The sequence below is a fragment of the Conger conger genome, chromosome 14 (genome assembly GCF_963514075.1).
Source record: "Conger conger chromosome 14, fConCon1.1, whole genome shotgun sequence".
In the NCBI taxonomy this organism is placed as follows: Eukaryota; Metazoa; Chordata; class Actinopteri; order Anguilliformes; family Congridae; genus Conger; species Conger conger.
Genome location: NC_083773.1, coordinates 44388797 through 44409028, shown reverse-complemented (window position 1 = coordinate 44409028; position 20232 = coordinate 44388797). Strand labels below are relative to the sequence as shown.

General features: G+C 44.4%; 1 protein-coding gene across 3 annotated transcripts; it reads right to left on the bottom strand.

Moving 5' to 3' along the window:
- Positions 1–357: 357 nt before the first annotated feature.
- LOC133109987 (polypeptide N-acetylgalactosaminyltransferase 6-like) lies at positions 358–18680 on the bottom strand. 3 transcript variants are annotated; one of them, XM_061219786.1, is made up of 12 exons: positions 18405–18679; positions 18217–18303; positions 17049–17511; positions 16032–16204; positions 6552–6701; positions 5417–5651; positions 3663–3779; positions 2743–2944; positions 2338–2469; positions 2113–2214; positions 1060–1218; positions 358–786 (listed from the first exon to the last, which is right to left on the bottom strand). In XM_061219786.1, exons 3-12 carry the CDS (start codon positions 17474–17476, stop codon positions 673–675), a joined length of 1812 nt encoding a protein of 603 aa, XP_061075770.1. In that variant the 5' UTR covers positions 17477–17511; positions 18217–18303; positions 18405–18679; the 3' UTR covers positions 358–672. The 3 variants fall into 3 exon arrangements, with proteins under 3 accessions (XP_061075770.1, XP_061075771.1, XP_061075769.1); XM_061219787.1 differs by lacking the exon at positions 18217–18303 and having other exon boundaries at positions 18405–18680; XM_061219785.1 differs by having other exon boundaries at positions 18217–18679.
- Between the last annotated feature and the right edge of the window lie 1552 nt (positions 18681–20232).

The following is a 20232-nucleotide window of genomic DNA, read 5'->3' as shown; positions in this document are numbered from 1 at the left end:
TACTCCACTTCCATCAGCTGGCCTGATGAACACCAAATGAAAAAAAAATACTTCATACTTACAATTTTGTACAACTTACAATTGGTCATTCTTTAAACAAAAACGATGCCTTTGTGTAGGATTTCTGGCTAGTTGGTTACCCTACACTGATAGCTGGAAATGGAAATGCTCTGGATCACTTTCTGGGTTCCCTACACCTTACAGCAATGTCCCCACAGATTCTTACCTGCTGTACAAAACAATTACACCAATGTGTAAAAGAATATGTAAAAGACATTTCTGTGTACTGTGCCATCATGTTTAAAACCATGTAACAAGAATTTGTGCCAATCACACCAGAAGCTGACTGACTACTGATTTCCCAAATTATTTCAAATCTTTATTGGGTCATTCTACACTGCAAACACAATATTGAAGTGCGAAACCATGAGCAGGGAGAGAACCACTGCAGGGCTGTTTTTCAGCACTCTTAACACCCATGGACATAACCGTTATTAAACCTTCTTATGGAATACAATGCTTTTTGAGATTACGGAAGGAAAGGATCTGTGATTCTGATCATCCGTTTAGTTGCCTTATTTGGCCACAATTGGGAGTGCGTCACACAGTTCATGGTCTGATGGCTTGTTGGCCTTTCCCTGCCCATTCCCACCCCTTGCGGGCACAGGCAGGTCAGAGGAAGGCCCATTGCTGGAAGGGCTCAGCTGGATTGCAGGCATCCATTACTACCTGCTTGCCAATCAGGGACAAACAGCTGCCAGTGGATGGGTTTCTCAGGAGGTGAGTCTGGAAAACCAACCAGCAAGAACAAAGTAATCACACAAGTGCTTTGACAAAGAAAAGGGCTAAATCCTGTTCTATGGTCAATTTTATACGGCAGCTACCACAGGGTTAGGGTGAACTGTGCTGCAATTGATGACTGTGGTGGCAGGTGTAAGTGTGTGTGTGTGTGTGTGTGTGTGTTCCAATGAGGACAAAAGCAAAGGGTTTGAAACAAAAAAAAAAAAAAAAAATGGAAGAGTTGAAAATCCCTGCTTGGGGCCTTTCAAGGCGACTTACCTGGGCGAATTCCCAAACCTCAGCAGGGGACACGGTGGTCCCCGGACCCTGCAGCTGGCACTCTTGGACACGCACAGGCTCTTGGTCCGGGGCGCTGCGCAGACACAGCTGCTTTCTGATGTTGTGCCTCAGCTCTTTTCTGGAGGTGTACTCAAAGTACTGCAAGAGGAACAGCGATTCAGACGCACACTGACGGTCTCTGAGGTTCAAACCCAAGGCTCTGCTGGGTTTTTATTAATGCAAATGAGCAATGAATGATGCAGTGTGTGAACATATACCACTCAGTTTGATGAGGACATTCTGGCGCAAAATGGCTGCTGTTGCATCACCCAGGTGGGTGCTACACGTTGGTGGCGGTTGACGCGAGTTTCCCCCTCATCACTGTAAAGCACTTTGAGTTTGAGAAAAGCGCTATATAAATGCAGGGAATAATAATCATCTATTCTTTTCTTTGAGACTCAAATTAAGTCCCAAAAACAAAACAATGGGCAAGTCTAGCCCTGTCCTGCTGAAAAAGCTCAACAGCTCAAGCTAGGTTTCAAAACAGCTGGTAGCTGGTTGACCAGTTCCATACTCAACATGGTTTGACCAGCTCAAGATATATTTTGATACAGCTGGTAGCTGGTAATTTCAAGCTGGTCATAGCTGGATTTTATACCAGGGTAAATTGTCGAAACCAGTTAGCTCTATATCCTAACTGGTAATATCCAAAGTAATATGATGCGACAACATGTAGTGTAAATATTAGAATGCTGGTTGCATTAAACCTAACAATACATAACATGCCACAATCATCAGCAAGCAAAACTAAACCAAATTACAGGATATAAATCTACTTTCAGTACGTTTTTGTATTTCATGATAAGCTTGTGTACTGTACACAGTGAGACTGTTTTACCATCTATTGTGTGAATTTAATGACTCGAGGTCACCCATCTCAGGCGCTCACACTGTAAACACTCCCTCCTTCCTCCGTGTGATTCTCTCAGTTAGTCTTCTGACCCTTCAAATGCAATTAAGCCCCCGCATCACCTGGAAGAGCAGTGGGGATACCTGATTTCCGCCCATGCTGTGGCAGGCGAAGACGATCAATGGCTTCCCTGCTGGATTATCTTGTCCCACGTCCAGACAGGTCTTTGAGCCAACATTCCTGATCTGAGCAGACACCCAAACCACAAGGACCAATGACTGGGGCCGGTCGTGACAGGAAGGCAGGATATGGTGAGGCTAAAAAGGGGTTGTGTGAGGTTTTCCGGGCACCAAGGAGAAGTGCCTTACCATTCCGTACATGAGAGGGATGAGATCTGGCACATACACTTCGGGACAGACGTTTTCCAGATACCAGGAGAAGTTTCTGCAATGGAGACTCTCACGTAGTCTGAGGCGCTGGGAAATGTCACCAAACTTATTCTGGGGAGGGGGAATGGAGCAGACCGTAAGAGAAACTTGAGAAACATTCTTTGTTAGCAAAGTGTGGCACGGTTGCTCAGATAACAGGTGAAAACACTGAAGTTCTCTCATTGCAGGTCGCTCTGAACAAGAATGCCGACTAAATAAACGCAATATAAGTCACCCTTGCAGCTTTCCAAAGACCACCTTCTAAAGAAACAACCTCAGAGAAGACGTTCAAAATCGAACGTTCCCCCTCCCCATTTCAGGAGTTGCGGGTGGTACAACACTAACCCCTCTGGCGATGGCTCCTGCCACTTTGTTCCGCCGGTAAAAAAGCTCCTTGTACTCGTCCATCCAGACTTCGGCCAGGCGCACCTGGTTCCGGATAATGACGTCGGTGCCGTTGGGGAAGGTATGGGGGCTCTTCCTGCGATAGATGTGCCCCACCACCGAGCAGGGGATGATCTCCAGCCTCCCGCCACACAGCCACACCTGCACAGAGAGGCGCAGCACAGGGCTCAGGCTGCTCTGCCTTCCCCTGGTGAATTCTGGGTGTTAAAGGTACAATAGGTAAGATTTTCGTGTTAAAACATTGTTAAAAGACCATTGTAAATCCCTTCCTATCATTGAAAAAGGCCCACTGACATGTTGACTCACCCTGTGCCTGTGGTCATAGTCCTTAAATTCGGGTTTCAAAATATGCAGTTGACGGCCCGACACTATCAAAACACTGTATAACTGTACAATAAGTCAAGCTCATTGGTTGAAAATTGGTTCTAATTGCCACAGCCAATGGCGTTTCAATGTCAGCATATTCACAGAGAAGGGGGAGGGATAAACAGTGTTGTGGTTTGAGGGCGTTTGTTGCTGCAATTCCTCTCTTGACCATCAGACGTCTTTTTGGCAGAAATCTGCTGTTTCAGCATCCAACCGATTACAAATTCATCCCTAATTTACAGGTACCTGTAATTGTATTAGGGATGAATTTGGAATGCCGTTTTGTATGCTGAAACACAGCAGATTTCTGCCATTATTTGTGGAAAACAAAATGCACATTATATTTTATTGCCATTTTTTAATGTGCCCTTCATTTTAGTTTATTTTATATGTAATGCTATGTAGTGAGCATGTAATTGATGATATTTATTCTACGCATGAAGTGTGCTGTATGTTTTTCATAAAAAAATACATTTCATTATTAAATACTTCCCCTGAAAGACATTTCCACATTCTCGCCTCCCCATATCTCCATCTTGTCGTCATAGGTGCCGATCTGATTGAAGTAGGACTTGGAGATGGAGTACAGACCCCCAGCAAAGGCAGGAGTCCTGCAGGAAGTACATGTTTACAATGACAACTGCAAAGTGTGGGAAAATGCTATATATGTACAACCACTGGAAACATAAAACCAAAGTACAAACTGCCTATCTAACTGCCTATCTATCTAAATATCCCTTATGGCACACAAGAAACGCCTTGGTCAATCAAAAATACAAACACACTGGAATATTAAAAACCACTGAAAGTGAACCATCATAGGTTATCCTGGAATGAAGGAAATTGTGTTCCACTGTTGCACAAGAGTGTAATGAACAGCAGCAGACAGACGATTGTGTAGTGAAAAGCTGGTCTGCAGAGCATTCACTCCCACACTGGCCAACATCTCAAGATAACATTTCTCCAGGAAATCGGCGTTGACATTGGAGAACGTCGTGGACAAAGCTACGACAATGCCAGTATCATGTCAGGCAAATATACTGGTCTCCAGGCAAAATGTGAATTCTCTGGCAGACTATGTCCCATGTTCTGCTCTTTCGCTCAATTTGATTGGATCTTGTGCAGCAGTGTTGCTTTAAGACGTTCTTATTTTATTTTGTGCAACATTTGTACAATTTCTTCTCTGCTTCTACGCACCGCTGGGCGATACTACTGAACTGTGTCCACCACTTGGTGGTCAGCCAGAGTAGATGTGAACAAAGCCCGACGTCTCTGATATAAATCAACTCAGGAAGCCCTGGCTGGAAGGGCCCAAAAGGACACAACTATGGACCCTTTAGAGGCCGTCTCGGCTGTATTGTGGGACATGATTGATTCAACAAGTAAAACACTTCAAAGCGCACACATTGAGCCAGACGTCATTAGCCAGCTGAACAAACTTTGACTGTTTTTGAGGAAGAAGCGACAAGATGAACACGGACTCATGGCGACAGGGCCGATCCAAACGGGCGAAAACAAAGAGAAGGCTAACGGGACTAGAGGCATTCATCATGGAAACTCGCTTCACGATCTGTGATCACCTTACAGAGGAATTGGGAAGACTTATATATGTTTAAGTAAAATGTAAGCTAAAGTCTGTGTAAGAGCCAATGAGGAAAAGGTTGATTAATAATAATTTAACTAAAAACTATTATTTGCTAATGATAATTTCATTAATGTGCATAAGGTACATATTAGTCTAGAATGCATAATTTAGTAATGTATAAATAATAAAAACGTGTATATTTTTTGTACTTCCGATTGTATGAATGACGTAATCGTAACTTTGGTTAGTTTTTGAGTCAGATGCTATTGGAAGCAACACAGTGTTTTCTAATTAAACATATAAAAAGGAAAGATATCTTGTCTCGTCGTTCTGGTGGCGCATACGGTTTGTTAGACTGACTCCAACAAGTGGCACATTTGAGGAAAGGAAAAGGCCACTACAGTCTGGATTCATACCCCAGTTGAACTCTTTAAAACGTCCAGAGATAGCCGAAGCCACAGCTTGACTTGATCCACATTCATCCACAGGATCTTGAAAGCGGGCTTGCAGACAAATTCTGTCACATTAGCCCGCGAGATGTTGAAGAAGTTGAGAGATCTCAGGTAAGATGTGGTCAGTTACCAGTATTAATAGCTGCATATTTAATAGGTCTACTCATTTAATTATAAGTCAGAAGCACACACTCCTCTGCGGGACACTCACTTGATGGGAAAGGTCTCGTCCTTGCGAGCCCTGCGCTGATGCTCTGGGATGGGCTCCCAGCTGAAGTTGAGGCTCCAGTCGAAGCTCCCGCGGATGAAGGACTGCCGGTCGGCCGCGGGCCTGGAGAACTCCAGCGTGTCCTGCTGGATGATGGGGATCGCCGGGCTCACGGCCACGGTGCGGTCCTCTCCGATCCGGGCCAGCAGGGGCTCCAGCCAGCCGGGGAAACATTCGCCTGGGGGCGAGGGTTAAATCAGACTGGAGAAGAAATATGGGCCCGTTGTGTCACCCACTGCCCATCCCCGGGCGAGCGATGTGCCTTTTTGAATCCGCGGAAGTCAAGTGGACCAGCGCCGCCATGTTGTACAAGTTGGAGCCAGAGACTGCGCAGTAGGGCGGCTGAATGCAGCTCCTCCACTGAGTGTGAGGAAGTGCGACTCGGCAGGGGTGCAATCTGTCCATGATTTATTCACAATGTACAATCATATTGTGACAATAACTTAATAAAAATCGGCACATGGGGGGACATTAGTTGAAGAAAGAATACCGATTGCCACTGCATTTTCTTGTGGGGGAAAAAAAAAAGAAGAAGAGAGTTGATTTGTATTTTGAACACAATTGAACCATTGACTTTACATTGAAAACTGGTTTGAATGACCTACACTGGAGCCCACTGCAGTGGAGCTAGTCTCTCAGCATGACCAGGATTTGGTTTTAACCTTTGACACTCTCCTTCCAGGCTCTACTGCACACGTATACAGGGTCAATAACACCCCCTCTCAACTGCACACGTATACAGGGTCAATAACACCCCCTCTCAACTGCACACGTATACAGGGTCAATAACACCCCCCCTCTCTACTGCACACGTATACAGGGTCAATAACACCCCCCTCTCTACTGCACACGTATACAGGGTCAATAACACCCCCCTCTCTACTGCACACATATACAGGGTCAATAACACCCCCCTCTCTACTGCACACGTATACAGGGTCAATAACACCCCCCTCTCTACTGCACACGTATACAGGGTCACCAACACCCCCCTGTCTACTGCACACGTATACAGGGACACCAACACCACACTCCTCCAGGCCCTTCCCACAGTGCCGTGCTATGCTGGGGGACTCACAGTGGGCGTCCAGGAAGGTGAGCGTTTGGCCCCTGGCCTGGCGGGCCCCCAGCAGCCGGGCCTGGATCAGGCCCTTCCTCTCGGGCTGCCGAATCACCCGCACCACCTCCAGCCCCCGCACGTGCTCCTCCAGCGGTCCTTTCAGGTGATCTGCCAGAACAGAGCCAGGACGGTTACTGACATCTCAAACTGGACAAGCTCATCTCCTGAACCGCTGTCAAGGACTGCATCTCAGACACACCTGTGGCCGCTTATCGTCCTCACAATAACAAAACCTCCCGTCTTCCCCAGGGGTCATCTTAATTGTGGTAATTTTGTTCCGTATGACTTTACTTTCTTGCATGTTTTATGTTGGTGTTTTTTTGCCATTTGCTGTATGTCACGGTTTATCTGATCGTTTATCCCCTCCTGCCCCCCAGAGGTTAATCACCTCTTGCCAAGCAGTCCTTGTAAGTGACCCATCTTGTTACATCAAGGGAAAAAAAATAAAAAATAAAATAAAACTGGATACAAAACAGTCCTACTCCCTTCATTGGCACTTCTAATAGCCAATAACGCTTGCGTACGTATTCATGGATACTCTGTTGATTGTACTCTTCAAGGGTTCTGATTATCTGTATGTTTACACTAGGACTCGGAACTGTACTGTCCTCTCAGGTCCTCTTAGCACTCATACTTGTGTTTGATTTGCACTTGTATGTTGTATGTCGCTCTGGATAAGAGCGTCTGCTAAATGCCATGTAATGTAATGTAATGTACTCTGTGGATTCGTACAACCTGGTTGGCAAGGTGCACCCAAATGCCAACACAACCCCTGCTCGATTTGCCCCATACTCAGTGGTAAGATGCAGACAATTTTATGACAAGAAAGTACATTTTCATTGTTTCTCTTGTACTGCTGCTCAAATTGAAGACATGATCAGCAGGGGCTTAAAGCCCGGACGGGTTTCATGCCTGCCCGCTCTTGGGCCTGGTCTGATGCTCGGGGAAAGGGCATTTCTCCACTTGGAAGAGCCATGATGTGGAGTCTATATTTCTGCCAAAAATGACCTCAACCCAGTAAATAATTACCAAAGCATTGTCTTTGAAAGCAAGTACATTTTTTTTTTGTTTGATTACAATTTCTTTAAAGGAAAAAGCATTGATGTATTGTGGGGGTAAGAGAAGCATTTAAGCATTGAGTTTAATGAAAAGGTGGACAGTTATTCAGCATGCATGTAAAAATGACCAAAGGCTGAGAAATCGCTCAATTTTAAAAAGAACTTCTACGCAACCCGACAGAAGCCAAGAAGTTGTGAGCAAAAGGAATTTGCATCAGATCCAGTTCCTATATTAAAGATGAGCTCAGGTTTTTATTCTTAGATGATTTTACTCAGCGTTATAAAAACAGTTATCCTTCTAACAGAAGCTAGAATACCCACTGAAAAAGGCCTGCCATTTCTCAGGCACACACTGCACATGGTAGTTCCAGAACCCTCCAGCTGTATTCTGCAGTACTATTGCATTGAGTTATTGTATGCGGTTTGAGTAAGTGGCCACAAGGGGCGCTGTTGGACTGATAGTGAAGAATATGATACCAATACCTGCAATACATGATTGGGTTTAGCTGCAAAATTACTAGTAAAGCTGGACAGTTCCTTTTAAGTGTTGTGGAATGGGAACAGTTTTATGGTGTGAAATACTGTAGGTCAAAATGTTTCTCTGGTTAAAATGTGTACTTCCCCCCAGGGTGTATGCATCACAGGAGGTAAGCATCACAGGTTCAAAAAGCTTTTTATTAATCTAGATGTTATTCTGTTAAAGGGGCGGCCTGTAGCGTATTGGTTAAGGTACATTGTTCTCAGCATATCTTAAATCCTATTCTTGTGTCATAGTGTGATTATATATATTTGAGTCAATTTTATCATATATATATATATATATATATACATATACATATACACATACACATTTCTTTTCTTTTTTTTCTCAGTTAAATTGACCTTTTCCTGTTTCCTGCTGCAAATATTATCCCTGCACTAACCTTCAAAAATATTTGGCGCTGGTGAATTCTGAATGATTACGCCATACAGTGAAATTGGTATCTTTGGAGTCGATTTTCTCAACCTGATTTTGGACAATATTACAGGACCATTTCTCTCAGTGCATAGATATCTTACCTGGTTCAGATTATAGACTGCTACAAAAATGTTTGAATTTGTAATCTTGAATAAAGTATGCAAATGAGCTAATTTACATTTTGTCAAAATGGATCTTTTTCAAATCCATACCTCATGATAAATGAAGTAGAGGGACGGCCTGTAGCTTAGTGGTTAAGGTAAAGGACCGGGACACACAAGGTTGGTGGTTCTAACCCCGGTGTAGCCACAATAAGATCCGCACAGCCGTTGGGCCCTTGAGCAAGGCCCTTAACCCTGCATTGCTCCAGGGGAGGATTGGAGGATTGTCTCCTGCTTAGTCTAATCAACTGTGCGTCGCTCTGGATAAGAGCGTCTGCCAAATGCCAATAATGTAAAGTATGTACCTCTGAAAATATCTGGAAGACCAAAGACGTGTTCTATAACCTTATAACATTAATAGAATGTGCCATTTAAACCACTCTTCTTAATAATCCAGAATCTTTACAATATGTTGAAAAATCAATGGAATCTCTAATGAAACGAATAATACTTCAGAAATGAGCCCTGGGAACCTTCCGGGAGGCAAAGCCTTCCTTAGAGGGGGGAGGGGGGATTTATCACTCGCATATCTGTGAAGAAGAAGCAAACTCGAAGCAGACAATGAGATTGGGAGAAAAGCTTTCTGTGTCTTGAAAATGAGCTAAAATGGTACACTGAGCTGGTCATGTACTGAACACAGTCAAGCTGCCAGGTCAGTCATATCAGTTAACTGAGGAGGCTAAATTTTTTGCCAGGTAAACATTTTATGAATTAATTAATAATTGCTCCATTAAGAGATGGTTCAGGTACAATTTACAAAGCTACCAAAGACATTTGTAATATTGAGAATATTTTTTTATCACTCTATATAGTTCCAATTTTGAAAAAAGGGCCTTTACTCTCAGCAGCACTTTCTGAATAAGATTTACCTTCTTAAATAGTGTGAAGCTGGTAGACCTGGACTCGTGAAAAATCACCAGACATGAGGTGCTAGAAGTGATTAGGTCTAAAGAATGGAAAGGCTTTTTGGTCTGTATTTTAATAACATTGCAACCGCATAGTAGATCCACTTGTGAACATATTTTGGGATTCCTTTGAGTTGGGCTGCCTCCCTCACTCACGACTCATATTTCCCTGATAAAGTAAAACAAGACTGCAGAGGAAAGCTGATCATTTTGACCTATATCCCTCCGTAATGCTGATCGTACAATTCTATCAAAAGCATTGGCTAGAAGATGGGAGAAACTCTAACCAAACTGATAAAAACGGACCAATCCGGTTTTATTCTTAAAATATAAACCAGTTTCATGCTCCACAACCTTCTGTTCTTACAAATACTATGCAGCCCTTGAACCATTGGTAGTGGTTTTCCGAGCACACCTTGGCATAGGGGTAACTATAGCTGCAAATGCGAGTCATACAATGGCTCTTTTTGCAGATGATATTCAACTTTTTATTTCTGAGAGATCAAATAATTACATTACATTAATGGCATTTGCCAGATGCTCTCATCCAGAGCGACATACAGTTGATTAGACTAAGCAGGAGACAATCCTCCCCTGGAGCAAAGCAGGGTTAATGGCCTTTCTCAAGGGCCCAATGGCTGTGCTGATCTTATTGTGGATAAACCAGGGATCGAACCACCAACTTTGTGGGTCTCCGTCATGTACCTTAACCACTATGCTACAGGCCGCCATCATTAACTTCATACAGCTTTCAGCTGGTCAAAGGACTGTTTTGTTTAACTTGGAGCTAATGTTTCCCCAATATTAATATTTATACAATCCAGATAAAAGGCTAGGAATGGTTCTCAGTTCACTCCAGAACAGTAAAACAATAAAATAAATAAAACAACGATGTGAAGAAACCTGATCAAGATCCTAGAAGAAAGCTATGTTAGACTTAATATAATACAGGAATATTACCTATATGTAGGAACACTGGGCAGCAATGCTGTAGAAAATCCTTGATATTAGGTTTTTTTTTGGTTGGCAGATTTGGTTGGCACTCGAGCTCAGCGCGACTCAGCTCCAGGTCATGCGGCTGCAGGGTCTGCCGGTATTGGCTCCTACCATGCGCTACACCGTCTGATTTCACATTGATTTGACTAGCGCAGGTCCAGCTGATGCTGAGCAACTTAAGAGAAAACAATGTGTTCGGGCACGTGGCAAATGGCGTACATGGTTCTGGGGAAGGAAACTCGCCCAATGCAGACCATGGAGCCCTTACTATGCTCATGACTACTAAAGACAACAAGTTCCATGCAGATAGACACACTGGCAAAAAGAGAAGGATGGGGACCTGGGGGTGAAACCATTTTTTTTGTGTGTCATTGATGCTTGATGCACTGTGCTGCCTTTAGGCTGGTTAATACTCGTGGTGTAAACGGTTAAACGGTGATCTGTAACCGGTTACAAGAAATTGATAACCGATTTTTTTATGGCGGTGAAATTGTAAGCGGTTTAAAATAAATGCACGTTCTGTTCTTCACCAGACGTATTATTCTAAACTAGCAATCGACTAACTTCAGTAGTTCGAGCAAGCAATCAAGAGGTTTAAAATGCAAACACCATAGGGAATTCAATGCTACAGTATTAAGAGTTATCAAATCATTTCTGTAGCTGTTGGTTGTCTTATGGCTAATTGTAACATTGTGTCATTTCTTAAGGCTCACAGAAGATCCGTGTTTACTCGTTGACACGCAAATTCAAACTACCAGCAAACTGAACATAGCTTTCCAAAATGCTGCATCTACATAAAAATAAACAAAGCAATACATCATTGCACAAATGTTGCACAAAATATTACAATACGCTGTTTACATTCAATCTACAAGCTACAGTCGTACAATCAAGCGATCTGCGGCCATTTCAGAGGGTTACGAATGCAAACACTGCATGGAATTAAATGCTACAGTACTATAGTATAGTAATTTATGCGTTTTAAATATGTAGCTGTTAGTTCACGTATGGCTTATTCTATGGCATTACTTCATCCATGTTTATTCGATGACACGCGAATTGACACTACCGTCAAACCGAACTTCACTTTCCACTATGTTCCATCTACATAAATAAAGCAAAACATTATCATTAGGCTATTTATCAATCGGATATTGAAAGCGAAAATTCCATGGTTTCAGCGAAAAATGTTTAATCTCACCACCACGATTGTACCACGCCATATAAAATGCATTGGCATATAAAATGCAAGTTAGCGTTACATAAGAATATATCAAATTGTACAGCGACCTGCATTGGCATGAAAGTACAATCATTAGACCAGCCGCCCATGGTAAAACAGACCCGGTGTTATAATATCAGGCAAATATTGCGTGACCACGGCTGTAACAAAGTTGTTAACAGTAGCATATTCACAGATTTCATGCCAATGAAGCCGTAGAAGAGAGATGAAAGCATGAAGAATTATAATTTTAACCGATGCATTTAAAAAAATGACACACGATCGACCAGAAATGCCTGGACGTAAACTACATGGATTTAACTACATATTTCTGCAACTGTGCCAAAGTAAATGTAAATATTTAATGTGGCAATTAGGCTGACTTTCTATTATCTGACCTACTATATTGACATTTAACTATTGCGATGGCCAAAAAAAAAAGTTTGAAGATAAAATTACATTTCTCAGTAATCCAGTAAAAAATAAATAAAGATAAAGATAAAGATAAAGATAAAGATAAAGATAAAGATAAAGATAAAGATAAAGATAAAGATACGACCCCTAGCATTCATGAGCAGTATCGGTTAACCGTTTAAAAAATAGAATGGTAACCAGTTACTAAAACTGATGATTTGTCACATCAACTAAAAAGCATTCAGCTGCATCAAAATGGCAATACAGCAAGACATATTACCATGACTACACCCAAGACCAAACCCACCCAAATAAGCACATGGTCTGCTGGGGGGGAAAAGGTCACAGCATCTTTCTGACACTAGAGCAATGACATTTGCGTCACTTTGTACCCCAAGGGTTCCATCATGGACTCGGTGCAATGCAGGGGTAACCCACATGCAAGTGGCACTGCTAGAGAGACGCCATTGTCCCTTTTCCTAGGTTAGTGGTTGGCATATAGCGCCTTTATCCACTGTACAATTGATGCTTCTCATTCACCCATTCATACAAACGGTCACACAACAACAGTGATTGGCTGCCATGCATGTCAGGAGCGTTTGAGGGATAGGCGTCTTGCTCAGGGACACTGACACACCTAGGGCGGAATCGAACCGGCAAACCCTCCGACTGCCAGACGACTGCTCTTACCTCCTGAGCCAAAGTCACCCCCGTGGTCTCGAGGATTCACTGTGTAAAGAGCACCAGGACGTGACGAGGGGGTTTGAACCAAGGGAGGAACAGGGTTGCAGGGGTCCGAGGGGCAGGTCTCAGACCCGCGATGAAAGCAGGAATAGCTGCTGCATTGGACATCCTGTTGCAAAGGCTCGCTGGGTGAGATGTGTGGCTTTGTGTGCAAGGGTGCGTGTGCGCAGGGAAAGTGGGAAGGGATGGGGCAAACAAGGGAGGAAGAAGCCATATGATCAGAATCAGAAGCAGATGGACCAGCTAAGGACAGCCTTCACAGAGAACATTGAACAATGAGCCAAAACTGAATCACTCAATTAGATTAGGACCACATGAATTCAAACACTGTGTTTTTGTGGGGCCTGCTACAGGGCCTATATTTGGCATGGGCATAATGTTTAAATTACAAGCATACACTGAATTTGGGGAAAGTTGTTTATGTTGTCCAGGAGAACATCTGGAACATTGCACAATAACCCACTTCGGGGCCTGTTATTCTGTGGCCTTCTAGCAGGGAAACCATTGTCAAAGTTTTGGAAAGCAGAGAGACGATATAGAAATGTTCCAGTGACAGTAAACACACCGTGTCTCCACTCTTCACTCCCTATATGGACTTCCTTCCTGTCTTTCATTCAATCGTCTCACCTTTTCTTTGCTAGTTCGTCTTACTCCGTACCAGTTTTGTACCGCCTCTGCTTCCCCATTCCCTAGTGGTTTCTGTTTAGTTTTTGGATTACCCGATATCGACCTCGGCATGTTTTTGGACTGCGTTTTTGCACTGAAGACTTACATGAGCCTGGTACACTACGCAGGCCTGTTAGACCGAGACTCCAACCTACATGGAGCGAAGCCAAGAATACACCAAGAGCAGCGTAGCATCGGGACACATTTCACTCGGTGTGCCGGTGTTGTGACTACCTCTGCACATAGGGGAGAGCCCCATACATCCAAAAGCTCACCAGACCCTACACGCCTGCTAGACCTTTCCATTCTGCTACCTCAGAAGGCCCGACACTTCAACCTCGTCGCTCCTGCACTTCCTGGTCATGACTGCTGTCTGCTCTGGCCCCACGGAGTGCTGTCTGCTCTGGCCCCACGGAGTGCTGTCTGCTCTGGCCCCACGGCGTGCTGTCTGCTCTGGCCCCACGGCGTGCTGTCTGCTCTGGCCCCACGGCGTGCTGTCTGCTCTGGCCCCACGGAGTGCTGTCTGCTCTGGCCCCACGGCGTGCTGTCTGCTCTGGCCCCACGGAGTGCTGTCTGCTCTGGCCCCACGGAGTGCTGTCTGTTCTAGCCCCACGGCGAGAGTGACTGCTGTCTGCTCTGGCCCCACGGAGTGCTGTCTGCTCTGGCCCCACGGAGTGCTGTCTGCTCTGGCCCCACGGAGTGCTGTCTGCTCTGGCCCCACGGAGTGCTGTCTGCTCTGGCCCCACGGAGTGCTGTCTGCTCTGGCCCCACGGAGTGCTGTCTGCTCTGGCCCCACGGAGTGCTGTCTGCTCTGACCTCACGGCGTGCTGTCTGTTCTGGCCCCACAGTGGTGAAATGACCTCCCTGTGGAGGTCAGAACAGCAGAGACCCTGAAGAGGCACCTTTCCACTCCCCTCCCTACCTCCCTGTAATTTCTAATTAGTCGTGTACTACTGTAATTATCACATTTACAATGGGCTCCAGAATTATTGGCACCCTCCATAAAAATACATTTCAACTCATGTTTCAATGTTTTTATTTAATAATCTATTTGGTCTGAAAACCACCAATTATTGGCACCCGTAACAATTATTGTAAATAAAATCAAAAAGTTAAATTGGCAATAAAATTTTACTTCATTTAGTTAAACTTAGTCTAAAGGAACTATATTCTGTAATTCCATCACTTCCTGTTTCACTAGAGAATAAAAATGAGGTAAAAAGAAAAATCCCATTGTCAATCATCAGCAAATCCAAGGCCGTCAATTCAGAAGACACAGATGGTAATTGACCATCAAAAAGACAGGTAATAGGTACAAAAAAAAACTACAAAAAAAACCCCCCAGAAACGGCTCAACTTTACTAAGCAGTGAAAAGGCAATAAACATATGGAATGGTTGCAAACTTGCCAGGAACAGGAAGTGCATATAAGCCAGGCAGTAAGGAAGATGGTGAGGGAGACCATAAGCAACCCAAGGATCGCACGTTAAGAATGGCAGAGATTGGTTATGTCTTGGGGTCACAAAGTCTCAAAAAATAAAATCATAAAATGGCACCTCCGTACAAATTCCAAATGCCTATACTGTAATGTAATGTAATGGAATATGGGCCCTACCTCTGCACAACTGTATGTGGCTGTTTTACTCTGTTTCGCACTGGAACCATCGTGAAAGTCCTGGGACAAAGACATGTTTTTCTGGATTTGGGTCTGTACTCGACAATTTTAAATTCGTAATTTTGTAAGTGATTAAAGTTCAGATTTTTTCTGTACATTCAACTTGCCGAAACCAGCACTTTTCCCCTGTTAACTATCACAGCCCTACACTTCTTTTAGCAAACCTGCTCAGTTACTAGGATTTCAATGGTTGTGAATTTATCTACATTAAAATAATCATTTTTGAAGTTTTTGACAACGTTGAAATGCATACAGTATATGGACTACTATGCCATCTTAATAAATGCCAAGCCATGGTGAATTACATCACTGATAAGGTGCTTTATTCGCTGGGGTAATTTGTTGAACAGGTTCATTGGTTGAGATACTGTATATGCCCAGCTCTATGAGCAGCAGTTAATACAGTGAAGATCTGGGCTTGGGGACTTAAGCCTACTGCTGCAATAAAAAATGTACTTTGTATTTTTACTGCAATTGTACCGTTGACTTTACATTGAAAACAGGCTGAATAACCTATACTAGAGCCAACTGCAGTGGCGCTAGTGACCACAGACTCTCAGCACGACCAGTAAACAAGTTTCAAAAAAGAAGGCCACTTGGTTTTAATGCGAGAAGTGATTGCTGCAGACACGGTTCATACCTGCAGTACTGGCGTCGTCCACCAGGAGGATCTCTGTGAGGAGGACGGCCGGGGCCGTGTGCAGCACGCTGTACACCGTGCGCAGGAGGGCGGACCACGCCTCGTTGTGGAAGACGATGATCACGCTGGTGGTGGGCAGCGGGGGGCATCGGGGAAACACACGCTTCACACACCTGAACACACAAACCACAACCTTCAAGCCTTTACCTACCAGCCCTGAACACACAAACCACAACCTTCAAGCCTTTACCTACCAGCCCTGAACAGTTTTTCCTAGCCGGGCATTTTTCTCCTTTACGTTTTTAGTGTACACTCATCTTAACATTTCTCTGAAAACTTACACTATCATTTCAGAAATTGCCATACTGTGCACCGTTTTGCCATTTTCTCAATGCAAGGTTGCTTTTTTGTGACTAAGAGGCATCTTGGATTTACTCACAATGTTTAGCTGGACTGATTTCACCGAGCCAATGTCTTGCAATATTGCGCTACTGTGAAACTGTCTTATTTTTGCCTGCAGTTATCACACCATCAAAATCCCATACGGGGCCATGCCTAGAACAAGGGCAGGCAGAAGTGAGGCAGCCATAAGCCAGAATTGTTAACATGCAGCCACCTTGAAGATTGCTGGAACAGAAATCTAATAGACACAACAGGCCTCTCACTTGTCCAAATATTTGCGGGACAAAATCACCTCTAGCCAAAGGGCAACGGCCTTCTTGTGAATTTGAGGGTCATGTCACCAGGGAGCGTTGTCACGGTAACCGGCTACGAGCCTTCACTTTCCTGCACATCGCTGTTCTTACTCGCGAACTCGTCAAGCTAACCCCGCTCCACCAGGCCACCACAGAACCCAGGACTGCAGACACCTGCGCTTGCCGGGGTTTGTTCCGGTCAACCCTCTAATTAAGATGGTTGAGAACATGGATTGACATACTCCCGTGGTTTTTGGGTCGGGTGGAGAATGTGGATCGGTTGCAGGCCGCCCAGCGGGGCGGGCAGCTCCTGTGGACTCACTCAGGGGGCCGCGTGTCCGAGCCCAGGCCGCGGTGCAGGGAGATGCGGTCGCTGGCGAACTGGTTGAAGTCGTTCCGGGCCATTCCGTCCAGCTTCTCCCTCAGCTGCGGCCCCGACAGCTGGGCCGGGGGGAAGGGCCGCCCGTCGGCCCCCGGGCTCCCGGGGTCCTGCACGGGCCTCTTCAGGTGCGGCCGGAGCGCCTCGGGGCTGTAGAACCCAGGGGGGCAGCTGCCTGGAGCAGTCCCCGGGGCCGCAGGCCTGACGGGCAGTTTGCCGAATTCAGCTCGGACCTTCCGGCTCAGGGGCCCGCCCCGCAGGCTCCCCTGGAGCATGATCAGCACCCCCAGGAAGGAGGTGACCCCCAGCAGCACCAGCTCGAAGGGGGAGGCCCGACATCGCCGTGCCCTCGTCAGCGCAGAGGAGAGCATTGGCCTGGAGGAGTCTTCCAGAAAAGTGTACTGAACTGAATCAGCAACACAAATGATAGTTTTCATTTATCTGTGTGTGGACAGTTGATTAGACAAAGCAGGGGACAATCCCCCCCCTGGAGCAATGCAGGCTTAATGGCCTTGCTCAAGGGCCAAACAGCTGTGCAGATCTTATCATAGCCCTATTGAGGCTTCAACCACTAACCTTCTGGGCCCCAGTCATGTACTTTAGCCACTAGGCTATTGGCTGCCCCCACAAATATATTATCAACGTATCATGCACACACATACATACACATTTTCAAAGATACCTAGTCATTTTTAATTCAAAAGGAGGCTCAAGCATCCCACAGGACGATACAACTGCACAAAATCTCCCAGATCCAGACCCCCCCTCGCCACTTCACAGCCCCTTCACCACCCAATAACATTGGGTTATTTCTTCACGCGTTACATAGTTATGTTACTGTAAAGTTATGCAACTTTAAAGAGAGCAGTAGTTATTTGTTTAGGGTTTATTTTATTCACTTCTATGGTTATATTAAGTAAACTGAAATTACTTGGCTGATAGATTTGATTCTGCCGTTCATGATATAACATACAACATTTACAATATAGGCCCTGGTGCGCTGCTTGTATTGTTGGTGCCTGCCAGATATCCATTAGTGCAACTGAAATAATAACACCTCTTTTTATAATCTAAGCACCCCCCGCAAAACATAAACATAATCCAGGCCTACCGTCTTTCAAACCAAACGCCTTTGGTCCTTCCGAATTTGGGACGCTTACTGCAGATTACGCAGTTGGTATCCCCACAGTAATACCAACTAATAACATCAAACCGAATACAATAATGAGATGGAGCCAAACAGCAAGAACATTAGAGTAGATATAAGGTCTTATCCTAATACTTCTAAATTGGACTTACCAAAAACGCTATCGCCCTAAAAACCCAGGGGGCAAGATGCAGGGTTCGTTGTCAGTAACTTTATCCAATGTAATTGTTCGTGCCCTGGCTTGATTACTGGTAACCAACACAGGTGTATTTAATCCCAGCGATGAACACCCTGAAACTACTGGGTAGATCATTTCCAATTTAAGGGATTTTAACTTTCCTATTTTCCCACTACTTCTAAAACATTAATTTATTGTGCTCATGTAGGCTATACTAATGTCAAATCAATGCACCGTTTTGTTAACGACGCTGAAGTTGGCGCCGGATTTGAAATTTCCGGTCCATCTCTGCTTTTGTTTTCAAGCTCTTCCTCGCACATTTGCAAAGGCTATGCTTCTAAAAATGAGATACGCCTTAAAGGTGGGAAATGTTACAAAACTATATTTGTATATTTTAATTTTGGCTACGTTATGGAAAGATCAGACAATCACGTGCTATATGACGAACTAGTGCAGGGGAGAACCGGGTCCAAAGTAACGGCACGTGCACAGATTAGGCTTGACCCTGCCCTTTTGCCCTCAGTCAAAAACTGCCAATTTTTGGCTGGTGTTAATTGTATTTTATTATTTATTTATTTGTTATTGAAATTCTATCAACATTCCGTTACAAAACTATGAAGTAGGTCGGAAGGACTTGCCAGTTGCCACGTTCATGTTGTAATTTCGTCATGACTAGCCTCGTTACTCTCTAGCAAGCTAGTCTAATTATCAAAACGGCGTTTATCTCCGTCATGCACAACTTACATACAATTAATAATGAGTGATTAGTCTCCCATTTTTATTTTTAGCCAGTTTTCTAAAAACGTGGTGTTTAAAAGTATTTTTTTTGTAGTTGTTTTGCGCATGTCATAGTGTGTTTTCCCTGTTAAAATAAAAGTTTCAATCAATCAATTTTGATTGGGAAAAAGGAAGCAGCATGAACACTGCTAGAATAATGCTAGAACTGCTAGAGTATTTCTGTTTATAAAATATATAATTGTACAGAACATGAAAACAGGAGGTTTTGAAACTCCAAAATTCAGGGGGGCTTATGTATCAAGCATATCAAATCAAATAATGTGGTTCAGTAGAATTTAAACAGGTCCCATGTTATGAACCTAGTGTGCGATTATAGCTGGCGACGGTGTGGCAACATCGGGGTGGGGAGAGTTTTCTTGAGCCCCTGCCTCCCCAAAATGTCTGTGCACGTGTCGAGGACCCGGCCCTAGGCCCCCCTGATGAGAGATTGACGGGGGATGGGTTAGAAAGGAATGCATTGTTAACCCCTCGCACACGCCATCGAGGTGGTAGTAAGAACGCCCGTAAGAAGAAAAATATGTGGTTCAGAGAATGAGCAGCCATGCTTGTCAGTAGAGGAGTCTGAAGTCGGGGGACTTAGATTTAGGGTTTTAAGGAGCAAGGTTAAAGTTCTGACTGAGAATACCCCAACCCTACAGGGGAGGGGCACAATGCCTGGCTAAAGAAAAACAAAAATAAGGAAAACGGAAGGGATGTCAATACCGAAAGAAAATTAATGATTAATGGCGGATGATTTACACTCAGCTATTGGCTGGATGTCCTTTGTAAATCCCTTAAGGCGCCGCGGAGAGGGGCACCTGAAGAGGGTGTTGGGATGGTGGCAGGCTTTAACGTCTGGCTTACATGAAATCAAAGTTTGGAGGAAGTCAAGGAGAGATTATGAAACTGACACAGACACCAGTGATGAATAGGTTCATTAAAAACAACATAAGGGCTAGTGTTTTTCCACTCATATATTAAGATGGGGGAAATTCCCAAACCAGAGGGGCCCATGAAATAAAATA